This window comes from Phyllopteryx taeniolatus, chromosome 9, assembly GCF_024500385.1.
Source record: "Phyllopteryx taeniolatus isolate TA_2022b chromosome 9, UOR_Ptae_1.2, whole genome shotgun sequence".
Lineage (NCBI taxonomy): Eukaryota > Metazoa > Chordata > Actinopteri > Syngnathiformes > Syngnathidae > Phyllopteryx > Phyllopteryx taeniolatus.
Window position 1 is genome coordinate 27112946 of NC_084510.1, and position 27871 is coordinate 27140816.

Consider the following 27871-nt stretch of genomic DNA (forward strand, 5'->3'; position numbering starts at 1 on the left):
CATGGCGTAATGGATGCTGTACAATACGGACAGATTGGAGTACAATTGAAATGTTTCAGAGCAAACAGCTGCCCAGGTTCAGGATAGATCATAGTATTTCTGCTTTGAAAGTGAACGTGCTAGGAATAAGATTAAGGACGGAGACCCTGCCTCAAGCCTGGTTGAATTCTTAGATCATTGAGACCAATACGGACGGGCACCATTGCGGATACCCGTGCGGCCGTCCTCTCTCATTTTGAGGAAGTTTCCCTTGACAGACTCCCAAAACTCACGAGTGCGGCAAAACAATGTGCTTGCTCGATCCTCCTCCTGGGAAACTCGTTAAAGAGCTCTTTTCGAACTTAGGACCTTCAATCTTAAATATTATACATTTATCACTCTTGTCCGCCTCAGCTTTCAAGACCTCTATTCTCTCTCTCTCTCTCTCCTCTTTCTTGAACACTCTGGCACACTTAAACGCAAACATACCTGCAAGTCCATGTTACTTGGTCCCAACCGTACCTCTCGGTCAATAATGACTCCCGAGCGTTCTGTCTTAACAGATTGTCTTTTGTGTACGTGGGTGCATGTGCCACTTGTGTGTGGCAGATGTGTCGTTAAAGAGCTGTTTTTGAACTTAGGACCAGTACAAAAGTGGTAGCAAAACGAGCAGCAAGACTTTTGATGAGGACGAGGAAGTTCAATCGTATTACTCCAATTCTTGCCAACTTGCCCGATTGCGAGGTTTAGATTAGAGGGTGTCGTCAGTCGTTGCCAACTGATTAAGGCCTACACAAAGAAATGACTTGAAATATATACAAGCCCCTTTCCCAAAAATTTGGAATATCCATAATTCCATCCAAAAAATTAAACTTTCATAGATTATAGATTCAAGGCCCACAATTTAATCAATTTCAAGTATTTATTTATTGACATAATTTGGATTTCCAACTCATAAAACCCACCAAATCAAGAATTCAAAAAACGTGAATACCTTGAAGAAATCAGACCAAAGTTTGCAGGCCGTAAATGTTTTAAACTGAGTGTCTCACATTAATCATCTACTAAACTCAAAGCACCTGCACAGGCTTGCCATCACAGTGCTTAACTGGCCAGCCAAAATTAAGAAGTAAATGGTGATTTCTTCACAGTATTTTTGAATTCCTGATTTTGTGGGTTTTATGAGCTGGAAGCCCAAATTATGCAAAAATAACTACTTGAAATTGTAGGCCCTGAATCTATAATATATGAAAGTTTAACTTTTTGAATGGAATTATGGAAATAAATCAACTTTCCCAGGATATTCAAAATTTTTGGAAAGGGTCTGCACATCCGTTTACATTCTGTACAGGACTAAAACGTTTCCAACACTGGCCCCATGTGGCGACCGACAGTATTACAGTGGAATGAGTGAAGGGTTCCAATTTAAAACGGTTCGTAGGAGTATAAAATAAATCAAAGGGCATTGACATGATTCTACTGAGGTCCTAAAGTTTCTCATTAGGATGAGAAAGTTTTCCGTTCTAAAATTTGGATTAAAAAAACAAAAACAAAGCATAACAGTAATGCACCAGTGTATGAATGGTACAGTATAACGTATAAAGTATAAAGATTACTTTGGAAACGTGTTGGTTACAAATACAGGTTACCCTGTTGAAAATGTTAGTAGTAGTAGTGTAACTATTTCAATGATTTTCTCAAAGTAATATATTTGATTACATTTCTTAGTTTTGGATCAATGCGTCAATAGGATCCTTGGATGTTTCCTATAAAAAAAAAAGTGGATTAAAACCATAGATCATTATTGAAATTAACCAAATTTGTTCTTTACACAAATACGAAAACTGATTTTTAAAAACAATGTAAATACATTTGGAAAATTATTGCATTATGGGTACGGCGGCGGCACGGTGAGTGACTGGTTAGCTCATCTGCCTCACAGTTCTGAGGATCCAGGTTCAAATCCGCCCTCGCCTGTGTGGGTTTTCGCCACGTACTCCGGTTTCCTCCCACATCCCAAAAACATGCACGGTAGCTTGATTGAAGACTCTAAATTGTCTGTCTGCCCTGCGATTGGCTGGCGACCAGTTCAGGGCATAGCCCGCCTCTTGCCCAGAGTCAGCTGGGATAGGGTCCAGCATGCCCGAGACCCTCGTGAGGATAAGGTACAGAAAATGGATGGATGGATGTGTACAGCGTCTGGAAAAATTATACAGGTAAGTGAAAGTTCCATAAAAAAGTTCCATAAAGTGAAAGTTCCATAAAAAAAGTCCGAAAATAAAGACGAAACTGTTCAAAAGTCAATGTTCTTTTCCAGTATGTGTTCAAAAGTGTAACTGAGTCTAACCGTTTATTCTCAGACATATTTGGGAAACATGTCATGTTTGAGACTACAGCAGACTGGCACATGACCAGAGAGAGCCAATCACAAGGAAGAAGTGATAGGAAAGAGATTTTGAAGCAATTTTTCAATTCTAACCAAAATTGCAATAATGCAACTATTCAAAATTAAATGTAATTTAACAACACATTTTCTACCAGTAATATAATTGATTACATTTTGTAATTACTCACCAACATTGAGGACAACTAATATTCATCTTACATGACAGAAGATTTTTTATTTTCATGACACCAGACAAACTGCATGGTGTTTGTTTTATTCATGTTCACACTTAACTCCAACTGCCAAAGCAAAGGCAAATACAATGTGCAGGGCAACAAAATGAAATAAGTGTTCCACATCCAAACAAACATGTGCTCAGTGGTTTTGTGCAACTATTTTCCTCCTGACAGAGTGGGGCAGAAAAAAATGTGGGAGACGTGATAACAAGACTGCTGAGAGATCTTTACATTTGAACATGTTTATACAATTCGACATAATTACCCATTTTAAAACGTTGCAGGTATTCATTCCTCAAGTTGAAGCAAAATACAAAAACATCGCAATTACCCCTTTTTCATTTTATTTATTTTTTTAAATTAACATGTCGCTGGCTTGTCGTTGGGTAAATCTCCAAATCTCACTTTTCAGGAAACAAACAAACAAAAAAACGTTTTTTTTTTTTTATTTTTTTTTACGTTGCATCGTCAAAGAGAGCAAGCCATCTTCAGCTCTCGTTCAGTCTGTTGAGACAGTGGCTCATTCTGATATGACAATAGGCAGTTAGGAATGTTTACAAGAAGAAGCAGCAGCAGCAGCTTACAAAAGCGATCAAATGTGGGCAAAGACAGTCCATACAACAGTTTAGAATCCTTGTACCAGTCAGAGATACTCTGTCCTTAATTCCTAAACCAGAAAATAATCAAGCTGCTCAAAGTCACAGCAGACACACGAGGGGAGAGTTTTCAGCTCCAAGATTTGTTAGGAATGTCCTTGATGATAAAGTCCAAGATCCGAGTAAAGAGACGAGATGGCCTTCTATGTGATGTCCTTCTGCCTGGGCGGCCGGTGAATGTTCCTGATCACACACTTCACCATCCACTCGATGCCTTCATTCACTCCATCCCTGCATCATAAATACACACAAGAAATGAGCTGTGAGATCATTTCAGAAGGAAGTAACATTGCTGAAGTTGCCAACTCACCCCGTGAGAGCAGTACACGGCTGGACTAAACAATCTCGTTTGCCAATCTTTGGTGCACAGTCACTGAAGGCTGTTTTAATATCTGGCACGGACAAACAGTTCTGATGAAGGAGCAAGACACGAGACATGTTGAGGCTGCAACCAAACTGTTACACAACTTAGGGATATTTCAGGCAACATCCACGCTATATCACAACTGATGCAGTTATTTATATAGAAAAGAATGAGTATGAATCAAAGAAAAAATAGGTTGTGCGTTTCACTGAACAGAAGAACTCGACCCTACCAATATGTCCTGTTTGTTGGCCAGCACCAGGAGCGGGACGCCTTCTAACACATCACTGCTGATCATTTTCTCTGGAATGAGGTGAGAAAGGACTATATTAGAAGAGGCAGACTTTCAAATTCAATTATACTCCTTTTTCAGAATTCAATTTTTTTCATAAAAAAAACCAAAACAAAACAAAAAAAACTGAACTATCACACAGTATGAAGTATTCAGACCCTCCCTTTGCTGTGACACCAATTTAACTTGGGTGCTGTCCATTTCTTCTGATCATCCTTGAGATGGTTCTACACCTTCAGTGGAGTCCAGCTGTGTTTGATTATACTGATTGGACTTGATTCGGAAAGCCACACACCTGTCGATATAAGACCTTACAGCTCACAGTGCATGTCAGAGCAAATGAGAATCATGAGGTCAAAGGAACTGCCGGAAGAGCTCAGAGACAGAATTGTGGCAAGGCACTGAACTGAACAAGGTTACAAAAACAAATTCTGCTGCACTTAAGGTTTCTCAGAACATAGTGGCCACCATCATTCTTAAATGGAAGACGTTTGGGACGACCAGAACCCTTCTTAGAGGTGGCCGTCCGGCCAAACTGAGCAATCGGGGGAGAAGAGCCTTGGTGAGAGAGGTAAAGAAGAACCCAAAGATCACTGTGGTTTAGCTCCAGAGATGCAGTCGGGAGATGGGAGAAAGTCCTAGAAAGTCAATCATCACTGCAGCCCTCCACCTGAAGGACTCCAAGATGGTGAGAAATAAGCTTCTCCGGTCTGATGAGACTTTTTGGCCTTAATTCTAAGCGGTATGTGTGGAGAAAACCAGGCATTGCTCATCACCTCTCCAATGCAGTCCCAACAGTGAAGCATGGTGGTTGCAGAATCATGCTGTGGGGGTGTTTTTCAGCTGCGGGGGCAGGAGGACTGGTAGCAATCGAAGGAAAGGTCAATGCGGCCAAGTACAGGGGTATCCTGGACGAAATCCTTCTCCAGAGTGCTCAGGAACTCAGACTGGGCAGAAGGTTCACCTTCTAACAAGAGAATGACCCTAAGCGCACAGTTAAAATAACGAAGGAGTGGCTTCAGGACAACTCCGTGACTGTTCTTGAATGGCCCAGCCAGAGCCCTGACTTAAACCCAATTGAGCATCTCTGGAGAGACCTGAAAATGGCTGTCCACCAACGTTCACTGTCCCACCTGACAGAACTGGAGAGGATCTGCAAGGAGGCCTGGCAGAGGACTCCCAAATCCAGGTGTGAAAAAATGAACTTAAATTCTTCTTTTCCTTTGGGGTCGCCACAGCGCGTCATTCTTTTCCACGTAAGCCTATCTCCTGCTTCCTTCTCTCGGACATCAACTGCCCTCATGTCTTCCCTCACAACATCCATCAACCTTCTCTTTGGTCTTCCTCTAGCTCTCTTGCCTGGCAGCTCCATCCTCATCATCCTTCAACCAATATACTCACTATTTCTTCTCTGGATGTGTCCAAACCATCTAAGTCTGCTCTTTCTAACTTTGTCTCCAAAACAGAGAACCTCGGCCGTCCCTCTCATGAGCTCATTTCTAATTTTATCCAACCTGGTCACTCAGAGAGCGAACCTCAACATCTTCATTTCCGCCACCTCCAGCTCTGCTTCCTGTTGTCTCTTCAGTGCCACCGTCTCTAATCCGTACATCAGGGCTGACCTCACCACTGTTTTGTAAACCTTGCCCTTCAGCCGAGCAGAGACTCTTCTGTCACATAACACACCTGACACCTTCCTCCACCCGTTCCAACCTGCTTGGACCCGTTTCTTCACTTCCTGACCACACTCACCATTGCTCTGGACGGTTGACCCAAAGTATTTAAAGTCCTCCACCCTTGCTATCTCTTCTCCCTCTAGCCTCACTCTTCCCCCACCACCCCTCTCATTCATGCCCGTCCGTATATTCTGTCTTACTTCGGCTAATCTTCATTCCTCTGCTTTCCAGTGCATGCCTCCATCTTTCTAACTGTTCCTCCACCTCCTCCCTGCTTTCACTGCAGACCACAATGTCATCTGCAAACATCATGGTCCACGGGGACTCCAGTCTAATCTCATCTGTCAGCCTATCCATCACCACCTGCAAACAGGAAGGGGCTCAGGGCTGATCCCTGATGCAATCACACCTCCACCTTAAATTCCTCTGTCAAACCTACAGCACACCTGCTGCCCTCGAACTTGTCCTGTATTATTCTAACATACTTCTCTGCCACTTCAGACCTCCGCATGCAGTACCACAGTTCCTCTCTGGGTACTCTGTCATAGGCTTTCTCTCGATCCACAAAGACACAATCTAGCTCCTTCTGACCTTAGCTGTAGTTTTCCATCAACATCCTCAAGGCAAATAATGCATCTGCTGTACTCTTTTTAGACATGAAACCATACTGTTGCTCGCAAATACTCACTTCTGTCCTGAGTCTAGCCTCCACTACTCTTTCCCATAACTTCATTGTGTGGCTAATCAATTTTTTTCCTCTATAGTTCCCACAGCTTTGCACATCACCCTTGTTTTTAAAAATGGGCACCAGCACACTTTTCTTCCATTCCTCAGGCATCATCTCACACGCTATAATTCTATTGAACAAGCTGGTCAAAAACTCCACAGCCACCACTCCTAGATGCTTCCATACCTCCACAGGAATGTCGTCAGGACCAACTGCCTTTCCATTTTTCATCCTCTTTAATGCATTTCTAACTTCCCCCTTACTAATCATTGCCACTTCCTGGTCCACCACACTTGCCTCTTCTACTCTCCCTTCTCTCTCATTTTCCTCATTCATCAACTCCTCAAAGTATTCTTTCCATCTAGCTAGCACACGGCTGGCACCAGTCAACATATTTCCATCTCTATCAATCACCCTAACCTGCTGCACATCCTTCCCATCTTTATCCCTCTGTCTGGCCAACCTGTATAGATCCTTTTCTCCTTCTTTAGTGCCCAACCTGCCATACATGTCATCATATGCCTCTTGTTTGGCCTTTGCCACCTCTACCTTTGCCCTGTGTCGCATCTCAATGTATTCCTTTCGCCTCTCCTCGGTCCTCTCAGTGTCCCACTTCTTCTTAGCTAACCTTTTTCCTTGTATGAGTTCCTGTACTGTGAGGTTCCACCACCAAGTCTCCTTCTCTCCTTTCCTGCCAGAAGATACACAAAGTACTCTCCTGCCTGCATCTCTGATCACCTTGGCTGCAGTGGACCAGTCTTCTGGAAGCTCCTCCTGTCCACCGAGAGCCTGTCTCACCGCTTTCTCTCACCTCTTCCCGAAAAGCTGGAAGCTGAAACAGGACGAGTGTTCGTCCTGTCTCAGCTTCCACCACATGGTTTTCTGCTCTGCCTTTGTCTTCCTAATCTTCTTCCCCACCACCAGTCATCTTGCACACCAACATCCTATGCTGTCTAGCCACACTCTCCCCTACCACTACCTTACAGTCGGTAACCTCCTTCAGATTACATTGTCTGCACAAGATGTAATCCAGCTGCGTGCTTCTACCTCCACTCTTGTAGGTCACCCTATGTTCCTGCCTCTTCCGGAAAAAAAGTGTTCACTACAGCCATTTGCATCCTTTTTGCAAAGTCTACCACCATCTGTCCCTCCAAGTTCCTTTCCTGGATGCCGTACTTACCCATCACTTCTTCATCACCCCTATTTTCTTCACCAACATGTTCATTACAATCTGCACCAATCACGACTCTCTCTGTCTGGGATGCTCAGAACTAATTCGTCTAGCTCTTTCCAGAATTTTTCACCTCTAGGTCACATCCTACCTGTGGGGCATAGCCACTAATGACATTACACATAACACCCTCAATTTCAAGTTTCAGCCTCATCACTCGATCTGATATTCTTTTCACCTCCAAGACATTCTTAGCCAACTCTTCTTTTAAAATACCCTGACTCCATTTCTCTTCCCGTCTACACCATGGTAAAATAATTTCAACCCTGCCCCTAGACTTCTAGCCTTACTGCCTTTCCACCTGGTCTCCTGGACACACAATACATCAACCTTTCTCCTAATCATCATGACAACCAACTCCCGAGATTTTCCTGTCATAGTCCCAACATTCAGAGTCCACACATTCAGTTCTAGGCTCTGTGCTTTCCTCTTTTCTTTCTGCCGAAGAACCCGCTTTCCACTTCTTCTTCTTCTTCGACTTTGACCTACAGTAGCTGAATTTCCACCGGCACCCTGCAGGTTGACGGCGCCGGTGGCGGACATTGTTAGCCCGGACCAGGACTGATCTGGTATGGAATTCTTTGGATGAGGGCGCATATTTGTTTGGCAAAGTTTTAAGCCGGCTGCCCTTCCTGACGCAAACCTCTGCATTTATCCAGGCTTGAGACCGGCCTACAGTTTGCACTGGCGTGTGCCCCCCATAGGGCTGCATTAAAAAAATAAATAAATAAAATAAAAAATAAACAAATGATTTTAGCAAATTGCTGCAATATAAAGAGTGAAGAATTTCAGGGGGTCTGAAAACTTTCCATACCCACTGTATCCTGTCGTGTTTGAAAATAGGTCAGTGAAATGCATTTTCTAAAACTGTTTACCAAATTGAAATAAAAGACTTCTATGACGAAAAATATAAGTGGATCGAGGCTTCCCTTGCCCGGACGCGGGTCACCGGGGCCCCCCTCTGGAGCCAGGCCTGGAGGTGGGGCTCTTAAGGCGAGCGCCTCGTGGCCGGGCCTGCATTCATTAGGCCCGGCCGGGCACAGCCCAAAAGGGTGACGTGGGTCCCCCTTCCCATAGGCTCACCACCTGTGGGAGGAGCCATAGGGTGGGGGGACAGATCCTGACTGTTGTTTGTGCCTATGCACCAAACAGCAGTTCAGAGTACCCACCCTTTTTGGAGTCCTTGGAGGGGGTGCTGGAGAGCGCTCCCGCTGGGGACTCCATCGTTCTGCTGGGGGACTTCAATGCTCACGTGGGCAATGACAGTGAGACCTGGAAGGGCGTGATTGGGAGGAACGGCCCCCCAAATCAGAACTCGAGCGGTGTTCTGTTATTGGACTTCTGTGCTCATCACGGATTGTCCATAACGAACACCATGTTCAAGCATAAGGGTGTCCACACGTGCACTTGGCACCAGGACACCCTAGGTCGCAGTTCGATGATCGATTTTGTGGTCGTGTCATCGGACTTGCGGCCGCATGTCTTGGACACTCGGGTGAAGAGAGGGGCGTAGCTGTCAACTGATCACCACCTGGTGGTGAGTTGGCTCCGATGGTGGGGGAAGACCTGGTAGGCCCAAACGTATTGTGAGGGTCTGGCAGAAGGAGTTTCAACTCAGACCTCCGACAGAACTTTGCTCATGTTCCGGGGGAGGCGGGGGACATAGAATCCGAGTGGACCATTTTACGCGCCTCCATTGCTGAGGCGGCTGACCAGAGCTGTGGCCGTAAGGTGGTTGGTGCCTGTCGTGGTGGCAATGCCTGAACCCGTTGGTGAGGGATGCCGTCAAGCTGAAGGAGGAGTCCTATCGGGCCTTTTTGGCCTGTGGGACTCCTGAGGCAGCTGATGGGTACCGGCTGGCCAAGCGGAATGCAGCTTTGGTGGTCGCTGAAGCAAAAACTTGGGTATGGGAAGAGTTCAGTGAGGCAATGGAGAAGGACTTCCGGACGGCTTCGAGGAAATTCTGGTCCACTATCCTGCGTCTCAGGAGAGGAAAGCAGTGCACCACCAACGCTGTGTATAGTGGGGATGGGGCGCTGCTGACCTCGACTCGGGACGTTTTAAGTCAGTGGGGAGAATACATCGAAGACCTCCTCAATTCCACCGAAAGCCTTGCCATGAGGAAGAAGAGTCTGTGTTCTCTGAGGCGGCCTCTCCTATCTGTGGGGTTGAAGTAAAAAAGCTCCTTGGTGGCAAGGCCCTGGGGGTGGATGAGATCCGCCCGGAGTTCCTAAAGGCTCTGGATGTTGTGGGGTTGTGCAGGTTGACACGCCTCTGCAACATCACATGGACATCGAGGACAGTGCCTCTGGATTGGCAGACTGGGGTGGTGATCCCCCTTTTAAGAAGGGGGACCGGAGGGTGTGTTCCAACTGCAGTGGGATCACACTCCTCCGCCTCTCTGGTAAGGGTCCGTCGGGAAGGCGAATCTCAGATTCAGGATGAGCAGTGTGGTTTTCGTCCTGGCCGTGGAACAGTGGACCAGCTCTACACACTCGGCAGGGTCCTCGAGGGTGCATGGGAGTTCGCACAATCAGTCTAAATATGTTTTGTGGACTTGAAGAACGCGTTTGACCGTGTCCCCCAGGGTCTCCTGTGGGGAGTGCTTAGGGGGTATGGGGTACCGAACCCACTGATACGGGCTGTTCGGTCCCTGTATGACCGGTGTCAGAGTTTGGTCCGCATATCCGGCAGTAAGTCGGACTTGTTTCCAGTGAGGGTTGGACTCCGCCAAGGCTGCCCTTTGTCACCGAATCTGTTCATAACTTTTATGGACAGAATTTCAAGGGTCAGCCAAGGCGTAGAGGGGGTCCGGTTTGGTGGCCTCTGTATTGCATCTCTGCTTTTTACAGATGATGTGGTTCTGTTGGCTTCATCAAGCCGTGATCTCAAAATATCACTGTAGCAGTTCGCAGCAGAGTGTGAAGCGGCCGGGATGAGAATCAGCACCTCCAAATCTGAGACCACGGTCCTCAGGCGGAAAAGGGTGGCGTGCCCTCTGCGGGTCGGGGATGAGATCCTCCCCGAAGTGTAGGAGTTCAAGTATCATGGGGTCTTGTTCACGAGTGAGGGAAGAATAGAACAGGAGATCGACAGGCGGATCGGCGCAGCGTATGCAGTGATGCGGACTTTGTATCGGTCCGTTGTGGTGAATAAGGAGCTCAGCCGAAAGGCGAAGCTCTCAATTTACCGGTCGATCTATGTTCCGACCCTCACCTAGGCTACATAACGTTTTTGTTGCCCTGCTGTGGGTCGTGACCGAAAGAACAAGATCCCGGATACATGCGGCTGAAATGAGTTTCCTCCCTGAGAGAGAGGGTGAGAAGCTCGGTCATCCACAGGAGGAGCTCAGAGTAGAGTCGCTGCTCCTCCACATCGAGAGGAGCCAGATGAGGTGGCTGGGGCATCTGATTCGGATGCCTCCCGGACGCCTCCCTGGTGAGGTGTTCCGGGCACGTCCCACCGGGAGGAGACCCCGGGGACGACCCAGGACACCCTGGAGAGACTACGTCTTTCGGCTGGCCTGGGAATGCCTCAGGATCCCCCCGGTAGAGCTGGATGAAGTGGCTGGGGAGAGGGAAGTCTGGACGTCCCTGTTAAAGCTACTGCCCCCATGACCCGACCTCGGCTCTGCGGTACAAAATGGATGGCTGGATGGATGGATGTTTACCAAATTTGAACTCTATGATTAACTGAAGATTTTGGAGCTAGATAGGAGAATTCAGTACCAGACTTCATGTTCAGACCCCGTGAGAATGGCTATGACAAAAGTAAAGTGTGCTGCTCTGTTTCCACCATGGTTAAATGAACAGCACACAAATACTGTATAAAAGCAGGCTGGAAACTCAGTACTGTATGTAGGGTGACTTACCGAAGGCTTCCTTTGATTCTGAAAGTCGTTCTTCATCAGTTGAGTCTATCACATAGATAACTCCATGGGACTCTGCGTAGTACTAAATGTAATACAAACATTGTTAATGGGTTTGTAGTGACTAAATGTTCTGAATGCTTGTTTCTAGACTTTACACCGATTTATTGGCTTTATCGGTATCGGCAGATAATTAGCATTTTATGCTGATCGGCTTTAATGTCATAATTCGCCGATCCGATCAATGACGTAATTGATCGGCTCCGCAAAAGACATTTACTCCGTGTCGCCAGCGTCCAACCTTTATGGAGTCAAGGAACATATTTTACAATTGAAAAATCTTACGGCACACCAACAAACACAAAGGTCACAAAAAGTGGATACATTACTGTATTTACTTCCTTCCATCAAATAGAAGACCATTCATTTGTTCTGTCTGTCACTATGCCTCACTGGCATAAATAGAAGAACAAAGATACATTTATTGTAAATCTAATTTTTTCTCGCTGATCGGTGATCGGCCCCAAAAATCCTGATCTTGTAAAGCCTACTTGTTCATCCAATCCAACGGTCACTGGAAACGAATCTGATTGACTGACTATACGGACCAAACCCTGGACACCAGTCGTACAGGGACCGAACAGCACGTATCAGGGGGTCGGGTACTCTATACTCCCGGAGCACCCCACACAGGACTTCCGAGGGACACTGTCGAACGCCTTCTCCAAGTCCACAAAACACATGTAGACTGGCTGGGCGAACTCCCATCCACCCTCGAGAGAACCCTGCTGAGGGTGTAGAGCTGGTCCACTGTTCCATGGCCAGGACAAAAACCACACTGATCCTCCTGATTCTAAGATTTGACTTCCTGACAGACCCTCCTCTCCAGAACCCTGCATACACCTTACCAGGGAGGCTGAGGATTGTTATAGTACAGTTGGAACTCGCCCTCCGGCCCATCACCACTACCCCAGTCTGCCAATCCAGAGGCACTGTCCCTGATGTCCACACAATGTTGCAGAGGCATGTCAACCAGGACAGCCCCACAATATCCAGAGCCTTAAGGAACTCTGGGCGGATCTCATCCACCCACTGGGCCCTGACACCGAAGAGCTTTTTAACCACCTTGGTGACCTCAACCCCAGAGATAGGAAAGCCCACCTCAGAGTACCAAGACTCTGCTTCCTCCTGGGAAAGCGTGTCAGTGGAATTGAGGAGGTCGTCGAAGTATTCGGCCCACCGACTTACAACGTCCCTGGTCGAGGTCAGCGGCGCCCCATCCGCACCACACACTGTGTTGATGGTGCACTGCTTCCTATTCCTGAGACCATCTGAAGCCGTCCGACAGTCATTCTCCGTGGCCTCGCCAAACTCTTCGCACGCCCGAGTTTTTCCTTTAGTGACCAACAAATTTACATTCCGCTTGGCAAGACGGTACCCGTCAGCTGCTTTGAGAGTCCCACAGGCCAAAAAAGCCCAATAGGACTACTCCTTCAGCTTCACGGAATCCCTTACCGCTGGTGTCCACCAACGGGTTCAGGGATTGCCGCAACGTCAGGCACCGAAGACCTCACGGCCACAGATCCAGTCAGCCGCCTTAACAATGGAAGCGCGGAACATGGTCCACTCTGACTCAATGTCCCCACGCCTCCCCAGGGAAGTTCTGCCGGGGGTGGGTGTTGAAGCTTGTTCTGATAGCGGAATCTGCCAGACATTCCCAGCAGATCCTCACAATATGTTTGGGTCTGGCAGGTCGGACCTTCATCTTCCCCACCATCGGAGCCAACTCACCACCAGGTGGTCATTAATTGACATCTCTGCTCTTCACCAGAGTGTCCAAGACATACGGCAGCAAGTCCGATGACATGACCATAAAAATCAATCATCGAACTGCGGCCTTGGGTGTCTTGGTACCAAGTGCACGTCGACCACCACCCATCCATTTTCTACATCGCTTTTCCTCACTAGGGTTGCGGGTATGCTGGAGCCTATCCCAGCTAACTGCGGGCGAGAAGCGGGGTACACCCTGAACTGGTTGCCCGCCAATCACATGGCAAATTAGGGCACTCTTTTAGACTCACATTCACACTTATGGGCAATTTAGAGTCTTCAAATTAACCTACCATGCATATTTTTGGGATGTGTGTGGTGAGCCCGAGTATATCTAGTCGGAACTTCTCAACCTCGCACACCAGCTCAGGCTCCTTCCCTGCCAGAGAGGTGAGATTTCAAGTCCCAAGGGCCAGCTTCTGTAGCCACGCCTCGGTAAAGCCACGGTAAATATTGAACACGTTCATTATTTAAGATTGTTGGCGCAACCTGTTTCGGACCCTAAAATCGGGACGAATCCACTCTTAACACACATCAGACCTAAGAATCTTTTAGGATAATCTTATAAGGCCTAAGATTGTCTGGCGTTTGAACGTGCTAGGTCAGGAAGGGGCAGAATTGGCACAAAAACAGGCCGATTGTCTTTGTGTGTGTGCCAGACCTAAATTGTCTTAAGGTAAATCAAGACTGTTTTGAAGAGGTATTTTTTTAATGTGAAATTTCTACATAACATTGCACCAAAATGTTTTGTGCATAGAAATAGAGGAAGATAAAACATCTTAAAGACAGATAGAACCTTAAGGATTTACAGAGTTGATATAAAATTATTTTTAACAGACAGCCAAGCAGTATTGGTGGTGGTTATTGCGAGAAGGTACTTACTTTGTCCCAAAGAGACTGAAGCTCCTCTTGGCCTCCCAGATCCCAGAACATTAGACGAGCCTTGCCCACATCAATAGTTCCAACTGAGAAGGATTAAAATGAGCAGGAATAATCTATCAGCAATTGAAAACTAGACTACAGTGATGCCTTGAGATAAGAGTATAATTAATTCCTTGACCATGCTCAAGGCACTCACACTATATTGCCAAACGTATTTGCTCACCTGCCTCGACTCACATATGAATTTAAGTGACATCCAATTCCTAATCCATAGGTTTCAATATGACGTTGGTACACCCTTTGTAGCTATAACTGCTTCAACTCTTCTGGGAAGGCTGTCCACAAGGTTTAGCAGTGCGTTTATGGGGTCACACACCAATGTTGGACGAGAAGGCCTGGCTCTCAGTCTCCGCAGTAATTCATCCCAAAGGTGTTCTATCGGGATGAGGTCAGGACTCTGTGCAGGCCAGTCAACTTCAGCCACACCGGACTCTGTCATCCATGTCTTTATGGACCTTGCTTTGTGCACTGCTGCACAGTTGGGAGCATGGAATTGTCCAAAATCTCTTGGTATGCTGAAGCATTCAGACTTCCTTTCACTGGAACTAAGGGGCCAAGCTCAGCTCCTGAAAAACAACCCCACACCATAGTTCCCCCTCCACCAAACTTTACACTTGCCACAATACAGTCAGACAAGTACTGTTCTCCTGGCGACCGCCAAACCCAGACTTGTCCATCAGATTGCAAGATGGAGAAGCGTGATTCGTCACTCCAGAGAACGCGTCTCCATTGCTCTAGAGTCCAGTGGCGGCATGCTTTACACTATCGCTTCAGACGCTCTGCATTACACTTAGTGATGTATAGCTTGGATGCAGCTGCTCGGCCATGGAAACCCATTCCATGAAGCTTTCTGTGCACTGTTCTTGAGCTAATCTGAAGGCCACATGAAGTTTGGAGGTCTGTAGCCATTGACTCGTCAGAAAATTGGCGACCTCTTCACACTATGCGCCTCAGCATCTGCTGACACCCTCGCCGTCAGTTTACGTGGCCGACCACTTTGTGGCCGAGTTGCTGTCGTTCCCAAATGCTTCCACCTTCTTATAATGCAGCTGACAGTCGACTGTGGAACATTTAGGAGTGAGGAAATTTTACGAATGGACTTGTTGCACAGGTGGCTTCAGCTCACATTAACATGCTGAAATTCACTGAGCTCCTGAGAGTGAAATGTTTGTAAAGACAGACTGCATGCCTTGGTGCTTGATTTTATACACCTGTGACCATGGAAATGATTGGAACACCTGATGCCGATTATTAAGATGGGTTAGTGAATACTTTTGGCAATATAGTGTAGCTCAAATCATCTTTCCCCATTGAAATGAAAGGCCATTAATCTGTTCCATCCTCCCCCGAATAAAGAAAACGTGTTTTTCAATAAGGAAAAATGGTAGTATATAGTAGTATACTTCATAAAACAGAGTAATAACATAATTAAATACAATGTTAAGAGTTAAACACTTGCATCATATTTAATGCAGCAATCCAATTCACTGTGCTGCTCCTTGTGGTTTGCCTGCCTTGGTCACCGAGAGGCAGTATATTACTGTAGTCATGCAGACACAAACGAAGAATAGACTTCTCGTAGTACTGACTCAGTAAGACTGTAATATTAGTCGTTTTTTTCCATAGATGACAAAGAATGAATGCATGTAGTGTATGTATGTATTGTTATTTTATCGATCTAAATGTGTTGCTTCAAAAACCACGACTATCGATGCTTGTTAACATGTCAATAATGTTTTGCATTGTTTGTTAGCATTAAGCTAAGTGGACTTTTTTATAAGACAAAGCTGTTTTAAATAAAAGATGTAAATTATCTTTGTTTTATGTTTAGTGTGGCAGTACAATTCAGCTCGAAGTGAGTGGCATTTAACAGCTTGAAGCCTCCGTTTTGACGAATTGATCAATATTTGCCAAACTGCTGCTGATTGTTAAGTAAGGTGACTTGATTTCACTGCCACAAGACAGCACTCATGTCTCAAGTTTGCGCTCGCAAGTCAAAACAAAAAATTGGGCAAACGACATCTCTCATCTCAAAAAACTGGCAAGTTGGGTCACTGGTATCTCAAGGCACCACTGTATAATATACAATCATACACACAAACACGCTAAAACCCACTTACTGTTCAGTCCAACTGTACTTGTGATCTTGGACAAATTCATTCCCTTATAGTTCTTGCTGAACTTTGTTTTGGTTTGTTCCAAAAAGGTCTATAGAGGGACAGTTATCACACATTTATGAGTTAAACAAAAACATTTATATTCCATGATTACCATGACATGACAGTCGCACAGTCCAATGGAAAATCATAAATCATTTTCTGGTCAGCTGTTCAAAATAGCATTTTGAATTTACAGTGAGCTTTCAGTACAAATACTGTACCTTTTTATTTGTGAAGCCATTTTGGGGGTAGAATCTCATGTGCCATTTAGTGAACAGTATCATTGGAATCAGAGTCATTTGTGTTAGCCAAATATGTTAAAACACAAGGAATTTGCTTTGTGAAATGGTCTTTAATCTCTATTGGCGTCATGACATCTAAATCATTGGCATTTGTATGGGAAATCATGCCCCCTTGTGCAGTCGTCATAAGGGATGTTCTAGGATTTTGCTATAGACGTTCAGGTGAAAGGTTATCGATGTAATGGAAATGTGATATTTTCGCTGTTCAAAGAGCTGCATTTCGGGGAGGAGCTAAGGTTAGCTCATTGCTCTAAGAACGTGAGTGTGTCCTTGCTGCATGTTTATGCTTTGCCGAGTGGTTAATTAAACACACAAGCTAACAAGTGACGATCGACGATTTGCAAGTTACGATGTTCTCTACTTTTTTCAGTTCAAAGGAATTGACATTACATAAAAGTAAGAGTTAGGATTATTAGAAACATGTCAGTGGTAGTTTTATTAAAAGGTCTGTTTCCATCAAAAATCATCAAAAGCAACGCGGCCGAACCCGATTCAGCTGTTGTGTAGTGTGCGTAGTATGGCAACTGTTTGCATGAACGGCCGTTCAGTCTGCCACTGGTTTTGCCTCACCCTCGCAGCTTACAGCCAATCAAAATGCACACAATATTTCCCCCACGCTGAAAATATATTTCCGGGTTTTAAGTGAGCCGCGCCACCGCAAACCATAAAGCTAGGATATAAGGCATCACGTATTGTTTTACATCAATACTTAACTATATTCATAATGTACAATGTGCCTGATGATGAAAAAGGTGAAAACAACCAACATGAATAACTTGAAAAACAACATTCTGGGAATTTTCAACCAAAATTTGTTTGAAAACCTGATAAAAGGTTATCAAAGAGTATAAAAAAAATTTCATTGATGGAAAGATTTTTTTTTTTTTTTAACAACAGAAGGGGACCTTAAACCAACAGTAAAGGTAATCAATGTTTATTGATACTCTTTCTGTAGTAACAGTTGAATCAATAATACATGTCAATTTACACGCTCAATTCATGCAGGTTTCATATCATAATTGTATTTGTATGGAACATCAGGACCACTCAAATATTTTGGGGCATTTCTTCTGCCACTGAAGGTGATGCACAGCCATCTACCCTCACAGCTCACATCTTACAACCCCAATTCCAATGAAGTTGGGACATTGTGTTAAACATAAATAAAAAGAGAATACAATGATTTGCAAATCATGTTCAACCTATATTTAATTGAATACGCTACAAAGACAAGATAGTTAATGTTCAAACTGATCAACTTTATTGTTTTTAGCAAATAATCATTAACTTAGTTTTATGGCTGCAACGTGTTCCAAAAAAGCTAGGACAGGTGGCCAAAAAGACTGAGAAAGTTGAGGAATGCTCATCAAACACCTGTTTGGAACATCCCACAGGTGAACAGGCTCATTGGGAACAGGTGGGTGCCATGATTGGGTAGAAAAGGCGCTTCCGTGAATTGCTTAGTCATTCACAAGCAAAGATGGGGCGAGGTTCACCTCTTTTTGAACAAGTGTGTGAGAAAATAGTCCAACAGTTTAAGGACAATGTTCCTCAATGTACAATTGCAAGGAATTTAGGGATTTCATCATCTACGGTCCATATCATCATCAAAAGGTTCCGAGAATCTGGAGAAATCACTGCATGTAAGCGGCAAGGCCGAAAACCAACACTGAATGACCGTGACACCTTCGAGCCCTCAGGCGGCACTGCATCAAAAACCGACATCAACGTGTAAAGGATATCACCACATGGGGTCAGGAACACTTCAGAAAACCAATGTCAGTAAATACAGTTTGCGCTACATCCGTGAGTGCAACTTGAAACTCTACTATGCAAAGCAAAAGCCATTTATCAACAACACCCAGAAACGCCGCCGGCTTCTCTGGGTCCGAACTCATCTAAGATGGACTGATGCAAAGTGGAGAAGTGTTCTGTGGTCCGACGAGTCCACATTTCAAATTGTCACGTCGTGTCCTCCAGGCCAAAGAGGAAAAGAACAATCCGGACTGTTATGGACGCAAAGTTCAAAAGTCAGCATCTGTGATGGTATGGGGCTGTGTTAGTGCCAATAGCATGGGTAACTTACACATCTGTGAAGGAACCATTAATGCTGATAGGTATATACAGGTTTTGGAGAAACATATGCTGCCATCCAAGCATTGTCTTTTTCATGGACGCCCCTGCTTATTTCAGCAAGACGATGCCAAACCACGTTCTGCATGTGTTACAACAGCGTAGTGTCTTTGTAGTGTATTCAATTAAATATAGGTTGAACATGATTTGCAAATCATTGTATTCCGTTTTTATTTATGTTTAACGCAACGTGCCAATTTCATTGGAATTGGGGTTGTATGATTGCAATTATGTTCCGTTAAGATTAGGTTTTTCTGTTTGTGCAACACAAGATGCATATCATTAATTCCATTTGTTTTCATAATTCTAACTAGTCTTTTAACTGTTTCTAATTAAATATTTAAAAAATACAAGTATATACAAATATAATTTTTTCATCTGTGTGTGTGTATTTGAGGTGGGGGAATCGAAGGGGGAGTCTAGTGGCCCCACTAATGCCCCTTTTCCATTGTACCAGTTTTACCCCCAACCAGCCTTGCTCCGCCCCGTGTGATCGCTTCTCCAATACACATTTTCGAGGCTGAGCAATGACAATGGCTCCGGTTTTCAGAACCTCCTCCGACTTGGTTCTACAACGCAGACCGAGGAGGGCCGTGACGTAACTGTCATCTGACAGATGTAGGCATTTCTTTAAGCGCGATGACTTGTCACTTTCACAATCGTGTCATCTAAAGGCTGCCGCACACAGAGTGCCGCCACCGAATTGAACTATCGCGGTAATGTGCTTGATTAGGCAACCGTTTTCATGAGTAGCCGATCCGTCTGCCACTGGTTTTGCCGCGATTCAAAATTGGAATCACCTTAATGTCACCGCAGATAAGCTTTCCCTCATGGGGATAACACATTTCAGGGTGCAGCAAGCCATGCCGCATCAAACCATTAATAGTGTATAAAACATCAAATACGGTGTTTTACATCAATCCTTAACTCTATTCATAATGTATGAAGTACCTGTGGATGAAAAAGCAAAGCTTGTGACCTGAATGTACGCGAACGTACGTACACGCTGGGTATCTTCAAATGAATGGAGCCAGCGAGCCTGCTTTTGAATATCCTCACTTTTGTATTTAATTCTCACCAACACCCTCTGTCTTTAGCAACCTACTTCTTCTTTTACTGTTAATCTATCTTTTTATGGTTTAAGGAACGTGATAAAGTACAAGGTACTGAATACAAAGCATCAAACTCACTATACAGGCTCACTGGGCATCCGCTTGTGAATCGCTCATGTGTGGGGGTGCGTCGGCAACTCTACACGATGGTCTAGTCCAGTCGGGTTTGACCACATCGCACAGGGTGTGTCAGACTTAAAGCAGCTTTTGTTCTGTGGTCGACTGAGGAGGTGAGGCCATTTTTGTCCATATGGGCAGGAGATGAAATTCAGCCAGATGGAAGACACGACAAGAAATGAGTGCATCCCCTTCTTCTTGATCCTGCTCCAATCCCTCCCACTTTTGATTAGTGCCTGTTCCTAGAGGAAAAGCAACAGAGGCCAGGCCAAGCGAGACTAGGGCAGAGCAGGGACAGGCCGTTCTGGAACTTCCAATGGAAAACCGGCGTTAGTGGGCCCCACTTCTACCTGATGTAAGTGGAGCCTAAACTGTCTTAAAGCCAAAGTAAATTCCTGGATCCTAACCTTGGTCCGCTGGACACCCCAATATTGTTATATAATTTCTGTATAATACCATGACTCACTCACAAATTGGAATAAAAATATAACCTCTAGCCATAACTAGCTCTTGGTGGAGGTAATAAAATGCAACCATCTCCACATGTGATGTGAAATAGTAGTGGAGGAGGAGCCTCCAATGTTTAGCAATCATAAATGATATCTTAAACCAGGGTTTCCCAACCAGGATTATCGCGAACCCCTGGGGGTACACGAGCTCATTGCAGGGGTACGTGGAAACAGGCTTGGACAGGTGTCACGGAATACATGTACCGTCTTATTTGAATTTTAAAAAAAAATGTAACTGTAATTTGGTACACTTACTGAAAAAAAGATGCAATCAGATTACAGGTACATTTATTAAAATGTTGGATTATTTGAAAGGATTACATTTTTAATATGGAAAGAGAGAGGCTGGTTGTTGATTTTTAGCAGATGTGTTGTAGATTTGACTGTGCACACACACACACACACACACACACACACACACGACATCAGAATTTGCACATTCACATTTTATTTTGGATTTTTTTGTTTTTAATTTATGTTCATGCTGTGGTTAAAAGTCCTAAATTACTCAGTATTTACTCAGTAATTAATTATTTCACTGTGTACTTTTTACTCAAGTAATTTTTTGGAGGACTTTTTTTTACTTTTACTTGAGTCACATTATTGTCAAGTAACAGTACTCTTACTTGAGTACAATGTTTGGCTACTCTACCCACCTCTGGAGCGGACATCCTCGATTGCTACTCTTACGTTTACGCAACATTTTTGCTCATCAGATCTGCCAGTGTCGTATTTGTTGCACTGCTCTTTTGTATTGAGGTGCTGCAGGTCGTGGCCCTGGTTGTGGTCTCAGTGGAACCGTTATGATCACGTAACAGTGATAAGAGCTCGTCCGCTAGTGCATCTTGTATGAATTAGGAAACGCGCCTACAATTATCTAATTAGTTTACGGATGTTAATGTTAAATGTATTAAGCGACGGAGCGATGTTAGGGGTTATGTCACAACACAGAATTAATTTACTTCAAATTCAGAAATGGACAATGAAAACGGAAAATATTTTCCTGGAGGATGCATTTGGGATTAGCCTTTGAAGTTGGTAATAGTGAAAAATGAAGTGAAACAGACAATGATTTGAGTCAATTCTTTTCCAGAATGAGAGTGCTTAAGGAGGAGAATGCTATTCATGTGGCACAGCTTCAAGCAGGCATCAGGTACAGGTAGAGATGGGCCTAGCTCAACTTGGGGGCCAGAACAAAAGAAAGCGAAGAAATTAGGCAAATTTAATTTTAATCTTAAATTTGTACATCAACATATACTTGAGTGGTGTAAATAAGTTTCTGCGTGAAGTTATTTTTTTGCCTGATTGTATTCTTCAGAGTCTTCCAGATTTCTTAATTTGTTAAAATAAAATTTTAAAAAATTCTCTGCGGGGGGCCGCGGGATAACCCCAACAATGTTTTGCTTTGTCACTTTTTTCATGCCTTTGGTGTTTGCATGTCTGTAGACCTGTCACCGGACGTTTTTTCGCAGTGATGTCAGGCATTATCATCATCATCATGTATCATAATTACAAGTGTGTGTGTGTGCGCATGTGTAGACCTTAATGAATGAATGACGAAAGTATCCATCTGTGTACAGTGCCTTGAAAAAGTATTGGTCCCCTTCTTGAATTCTTATACTTTTGCATAGTTTCCCCATTTGAATGTTTAAGATTATCAAACAAATGCAAATAGACAAATATAACCAAAGTGAACGTAAAGGGCTATTTTCAAATGGTGATTTCATTTATTCAGGAAAAAAAACTATTCAAAGTTACCTGGCCCTGTGTGAAAAGGTAGTGGCCCCCTAAAACTAATAACTGGTTTGGGCCATCCTCAGCAGCAACAACTGAAATCCTATTTTCACATCTCTGTGGAGATACATTTGCCCACTAGTCCTTGCAGAATTGTTTGAATTCAGAAAAAAATAAGAGGGTTTTCAAGCATAAACAGCCTTTTTCAGGTCATGCCACTGCCTTTCAATCAGATTCAAGTCTGGACTTTGACTAGGCCACGCCAAAACCTTCATTTTGTTTTTTTAAGCCATTCAGAAGCTGACTTGCTGGTGTGTTTTGGATCACTATCCTGCTGCAGAACCCAAGTGCTCTTCAGCTTGAGGTGACAAACTGATGAGTGAACATTCTCCTTCAGGATTTTCTGTTAAAGAGCAGAATTCATGGTTCCATCGATCACAGCAAGTTGTCCAGGTCCTGAAGGAGCTACGCAGCCCAAGACCATCACCACCATGTATGACTGTTGGTATGATGTTCTTTTTCTTAAATGCTGTGCTACACTTACACCGGCTGTAGCGGGACACATACCTTCCAAAAAGCTCAACTTTCATCTAGTCAGTTCATATAATATTCTCCCAAAAGTCTTGGGAATCATTCAGATGTTTTTTTGAAAAAGTAAGACAAGCCTTTGTATTTATTTTGGTCAGCAGTGATTTTCGACATGCAACTCTGCCATGGATGCCATTTTGGCCCAGTCCCTTCCTTATTGTTGTGTCATTAACACTGACCTTAACCGAGGCAAGGGAGACCTCCAGTTCTTTAGAAGTTGTCCTGAGTTCCCCTGTGGCCTGCTGGATGAGTCATTGCTGTTCTCTTGGTGTAATCTTTGTAGGCTGGTCACTCCTGGGAAGGTTCACCACTGTGCCATGTTTTTCTCCATGTGAGGATAACTGCTCTCCCTATGGTTCGCTGGAATCCTAAAGCTTTACAAATGGCATTTGTCACCTTTTCCAGACTGATAGATGTCAATTACTTTATTTTTCAACTATTCTGTAATTTCTTTGTATCATGTATCATTACGTAGTGGCTTTCTTAGATCTTTTGTCCGACTTGATGTCTGGACTGATTCTGTTGAAGTTATTTCTTGATTGAACAGGTCTGGCAGTAATCAGGCTTGGGTGTGATCAGTGAAAATTCACCAAAAATTTGTATTAGCCACAATTCATTCATGATTTAACAAGGGGTGGAATTACGTTTTCACACAGGGCCAGGTAACTGAATAGTTGTTGTTTTTTCCCTTAATAAATGAAATCACCATTTAAAAACAGCATATTAAGCTTAATTGGGTTATATTTCTCGGATATTTACATTTGTTTTATTATTTTAAAGTGGGGAAGCTATGCAAAAAGATCAGAAATTGAGAAGGGGGTCAATACTTTCTCACGCCACTGTAAGTAAGGAGTTGCTTTCTGGGACAGTTTAAAAACAGCTTTCCTCGTGCAACTAAGCAATTGTTTTAAATGTTCCTAAATCTATCCATCATTCCAGTCATACTGTATCTGCAACACGGTGAACAAGCGGTTAGCACATCTTCCTCACAGTTCTGAGGTTTTGGATTTGTAATCGGGGTGCTCTGGCTTCCTCTCACATTCTAAAACCATGCATATCAAACATTCATCAGACCGAAAAGACCAGATAAAAATATAGGGTATTGATATTTAATTCCTTTTGTCCTTTTTTTGTTTTTAATTTTTTTTAGCACATTTGGTAATGGAGTAATTAAAAAGTATCAGGTTACATTAATATTATAGTCCTTGGATCACATTACTAACAGGTAATAACTATCAAAATACATTTTTTACTAACTACATTTTTTTAAACAGGTAATAATTTTTTTTGTCTTAAAATACTATATTGATTTGGATTACGTACAGTTGTGTGAAAAAGTGTTTGCCCCCTTCCTGATTTCTCTCTCCCCCCCCCCTCCCATGTTTGTCACACTTAAATGCTTACTATCGTCAAACAAATTTACATATTGGTCAAAGACAACACAAGTGATGAAGAAGTGACTGCTAAGTTTGACATCCAGGAAAGGAACTTGGAGGGACAGATGGTGGTAGATTTTGCAAAAAGGATGGAAATGGCTGTCGTGAACACTTTCTTCCAGAAGAGGCAGGAACATAGGGTGACCTAAAAGAGCGTAGATAGAAGCACGCAGGTGGATTACATCTTGTGCCGACGATGTAATCTGAAGGAGGTTACTGACTGTAAGGTAGTGGTTGGGGAGAGTGTGGCTAGACAGTATAGAATAGTGGTGTGTGAGATAACTCTGGTGGTGGGGAGGAAGATTAGGAAGACAAAGGCAGAGCAGAGAACTATGTGGTGGAAGCTGTGAAAGGAGTTTTGTGCAGCTTTTCGAGAAGAGGTGAGAGAGGCTCTCGGTGGACAAGAGGAGCTTCCAGAAGACAGAACCACTACAGCCAAGGTGATCAGAGAGACAGGCAGAAGAGTACAACATTTTTTACTGTGTACGTCATTCAGCGGCCCAAAAAGAAAACACTGGCCTTGGTGATGCAGTTGTTCCCAAACAATCAGAGGAACAGGAGATAAGGTGACATGAGGCGCAGACAGATTCATCTGGGTCTTCTAAACAATCTGAGGAGCGAATGACAAATGAGATGAGCCAGCACGCTGAATCTCCCATGCCCCCCCTGCCCCAATGGCGCAAAGCCCAACGCAAAACTCACTCTCTACTAGCCTAAATTCTCTGCTAGGTGTGACGGACAGGATGAAGACGATTGTCAATATTGGAATCCAACGCACACCATGCCAAGATCTTCCTCCCATCCCCCTCGCCTGAAACCACCGTCCACTAAGATGCAAAGGGCCCCCTCCTCCTCCCACGAAGAACCTTATCTGTGAATCTGACTGATATCTGCGGGGTCTTTTCCAGAATAAGTCAGACCCCTACGGAGATGAGGCATTTTTGATCCCTGTAATTACAAAGGACAGAAAGTTGGTCAAAAAAAATATGGCACAAAAAATGTAGAACTACAAACTTAGTGAGGATAAAATGTGAATCTATCAAACCATTGTCTCCAGTTATCTCTGCGAGACGAGCTCTTCTCAATATCAGGTCACTGGGTAACAAATCAATGTTGATTCATGACAACATATGATCTGGACTTTTTGTTACTAAATGAGACGTGGTTAACAGAAAGTAGCTCTAATACCATTTTAAATGAGGCAAAACCAGCAAGTTTTAATTTTATGAACAACTGTCGAAGAGGGGGAAAAGGCGGTGGTATTGCTGTTATTTTTAAGTCATTATTTCAGTGAAAAGAAATGATACTGGGTTATTTTAGCTCTTTTGAATATCTGTTTTTTTTTTTTGTTAAAAGTGACCCAAAGGTTGTTGTTTCAATCATTTATAGACCTCCAAGACAGAATAGAAAAATTTATGGAGAGCATTTTTCAGAAATGCTGTCACTTATTTGTACTGACTACAACTATTTTGTCATAACGGGAGACTTTAACATTCATGTTAACAATAACATGTAAAAAAAAAAATCTAAAGAGCTCTCTGCAGTACAAGACACATTTGACCTCTCTCAACATATTAAGAGTCCAACCCACACTCCAGGTCACATCTTGGACCTGGTCATCTCTCAGGATGTTGAAATTCTACCAGGTGACATGAAGGATATGGCTATTTATGACCATTTGTGTGTATTCTTGGAATTACAGATTCTTCCAAAAGTTCAGACAACCTCTATGTCTATTAAGAAAAGGTACATAAATGAGAGTACCGCCACTAAGTTTATGGAGACCATTGCTGTGCCACAAACTGTGAATGCTGAGACAGTTGATGAAATTTTGGATAATTTCACCTGTAAAATCTCAAATGTCATGAATGCTGTCGCTCCTATTAAAACTAAGACAATCTTGAGGCGACCTAGAACACCGTGGAGGAGCACAATGATGGTAAAGACCTCTAAATCAAAGTGTAGGAAAGCAGAACATAAGTGGAGAAAAACTAAACTCCAAATTGACTACGACCTCTACAGACAAAGTCTTTGTAATTTTAACCAAGTGTTAGTCAGGGCTCGACAGGAACACTTTTCTGAAATCATCAGTAAGAACTTCAACAATATTTGCACTCTGTTTGCTGTGGTTGACAAGCTCACAAGACCCCCCGAATCAGATAGCTCCAGAACTCCGAACAGCAGATAAATGCAATTAATTTGCTTGTTATTTTAGTGAAAAAATACAAACCATCAGGTTAAATATTACTGATATAATACTGATACACAAATCATCAAAATGATAAAATAATAAAATTCGCACATCCTTGTGGTGCTGGTTGACCTGGATGGGGGTGACGGTTGCGGGTCATTATTGCCCTGTGACCGTCTCGCCTGACCCCCACCAGTTTCTCCAATTTTAATGCACTACACCCCACCACACACCCGTGCCCGTGTTTCTCTTTTGTTTCACTTTTTGAAACAAATTATTGCAGTAAATGGACATTTCCTTGATATTGTAATTTTTTGGCACATACCTGTACTTTTTGTTTCTATATTTGTTCCTGAATTTCTTTAGATCTCGCACAATGTCTAGCTTTGGATGTTCTTTTGGTCTACTTCACTTTGTCAGGCAGGTCCCTTTTAAGTGATTTCTTGATCGAGAACAAGTGTGACAGTATCAGGCCTGCGTGTGGCTAGGGAAATTGAACCCCAGTTATGTTTTAACAAGGGGGGGGGGCAATCACTTTTTCATACAGGGCCATCTAGGTTTGGACTTTTTTCTCCCTTAATAATAAAAAAACATTTAAAACCTGCATTTTGTGTTTACTTGTGTTGTTTTTGACTAATATTTAAATTTGTTTGATGATGGGAAACATTTAAGTGTGACAAACATGCAAAAAAAACAAGCAAACAAACAAAACAAAAAAAAACGATAAATCAGGAAAAAACGATAAATCTTTTTCACAGCACTGTATGTAGGTCAGAAAGCGGAACAGGTTCGCCTGGTGTACATCTTTTAGAAACATTATAACGTTGAGTTGTAAACCTCAATTTTACCAAAGTAAACACGACGATCAAATTAACATTACAAGGGGATGTAAACAACAGAATGGCAATCGTCACATTAACAGCGAGTCAGATGAGATTCAGCATACCGTTTTTCCAGCGTTATCCAATCCAAGGATTAAAATGCAGTATTCGTCCTTTTGAAACATGTATTTATATAACCCAGATAATAAAGTATACATTGCGATGAAGAATGGGACTGTCCAAGTCTAACCTCAATAGTTGCAACTATTCTGGTCAACGTTTGGCTTCTAACCTAGTTCAGCCTTCCCAAGCTGATCATTTTGGTTCATGCCAATGTGGTTCCATTTTTGACTAAAATAATTATTAAGTGACACGAATCACAAATTCATAAAAACTGAAAATGTCGACGTCTATTCCGAGAGCGGACGTGGAGTGGACTACGACATGTGTGTGCGTGCGCTAAATAGGATGTAGAGTATCATGAATTGTGGGAAATGTAGTCAACGCTATTGCGGTAAACGTTCTACTTGTTTTGACAACCCACAATTAAACTACATTTCCCAGTCCAAAAAGTAATTTCTT

The 27871-nt window shown here is 43.5% G+C and overlaps 1 protein-coding gene across 3 annotated transcripts; it reads right to left on the reverse strand.

Annotated features, from left to right (window-relative positions):
* Positions 1 to 2574: 2574 nt before the first annotated feature.
* Positions 2575 to 27749, reverse strand: arfrp1 (ADP-ribosylation factor related protein 1). Of its 3 annotated transcripts, XM_061784887.1 has the most exons (9): positions 27415 to 27749; positions 24980 to 25225; positions 24797 to 24887; positions 16308 to 16395; positions 14128 to 14210; positions 11419 to 11500; positions 3854 to 3924; positions 3568 to 3668; positions 2575 to 3488 (listed from the first exon to the last, which is right to left on the reverse strand). In XM_061784887.1, the coding sequence occupies exons 4-9, from the start codon at positions 16345 to 16347 to the stop codon at positions 3401 to 3403; spliced, it is 465 nt and encodes a 154-aa protein (XP_061640871.1). In that variant the 5' UTR covers positions 16348 to 16395; positions 24797 to 24887; positions 24980 to 25225; positions 27415 to 27749; the 3' UTR covers positions 2575 to 3400. The 3 variants fall into 3 exon arrangements, with proteins under 3 accessions (XP_061640871.1, XP_061640870.1, XP_061640869.1); XM_061784886.1 differs by lacking the exons at positions 24797 to 24887; positions 24980 to 25225 and adding an exon at positions 23021 to 23215; XM_061784885.1 differs by lacking the exons at positions 24797 to 24887; positions 24980 to 25225.
* Positions 27750 to 27871: the final 122 nt, after the last annotated feature.

Coding starts and splice junctions, on each gene's coding strand:
- arfrp1 (XM_061784885.1), bottom strand. CDS start 27,507: ATGTATACTTTATTATCTGGGTTATATAAATACATGTTTCAAAAGGAC. Junction 11,501..14,127: donor TTCAGTCTCTTTGGGACAAA/GTAAGTACCTTC, acceptor TATTACATTTAG/TACTACGCAGAGTCCCATGG. Junction 3,669..3,853: donor CCAACAAACAGGACATATTG/GTAGGGTCGAGT, acceptor CTCCTTCATCAG/AACTGTTTGTCCGTGCCAGA.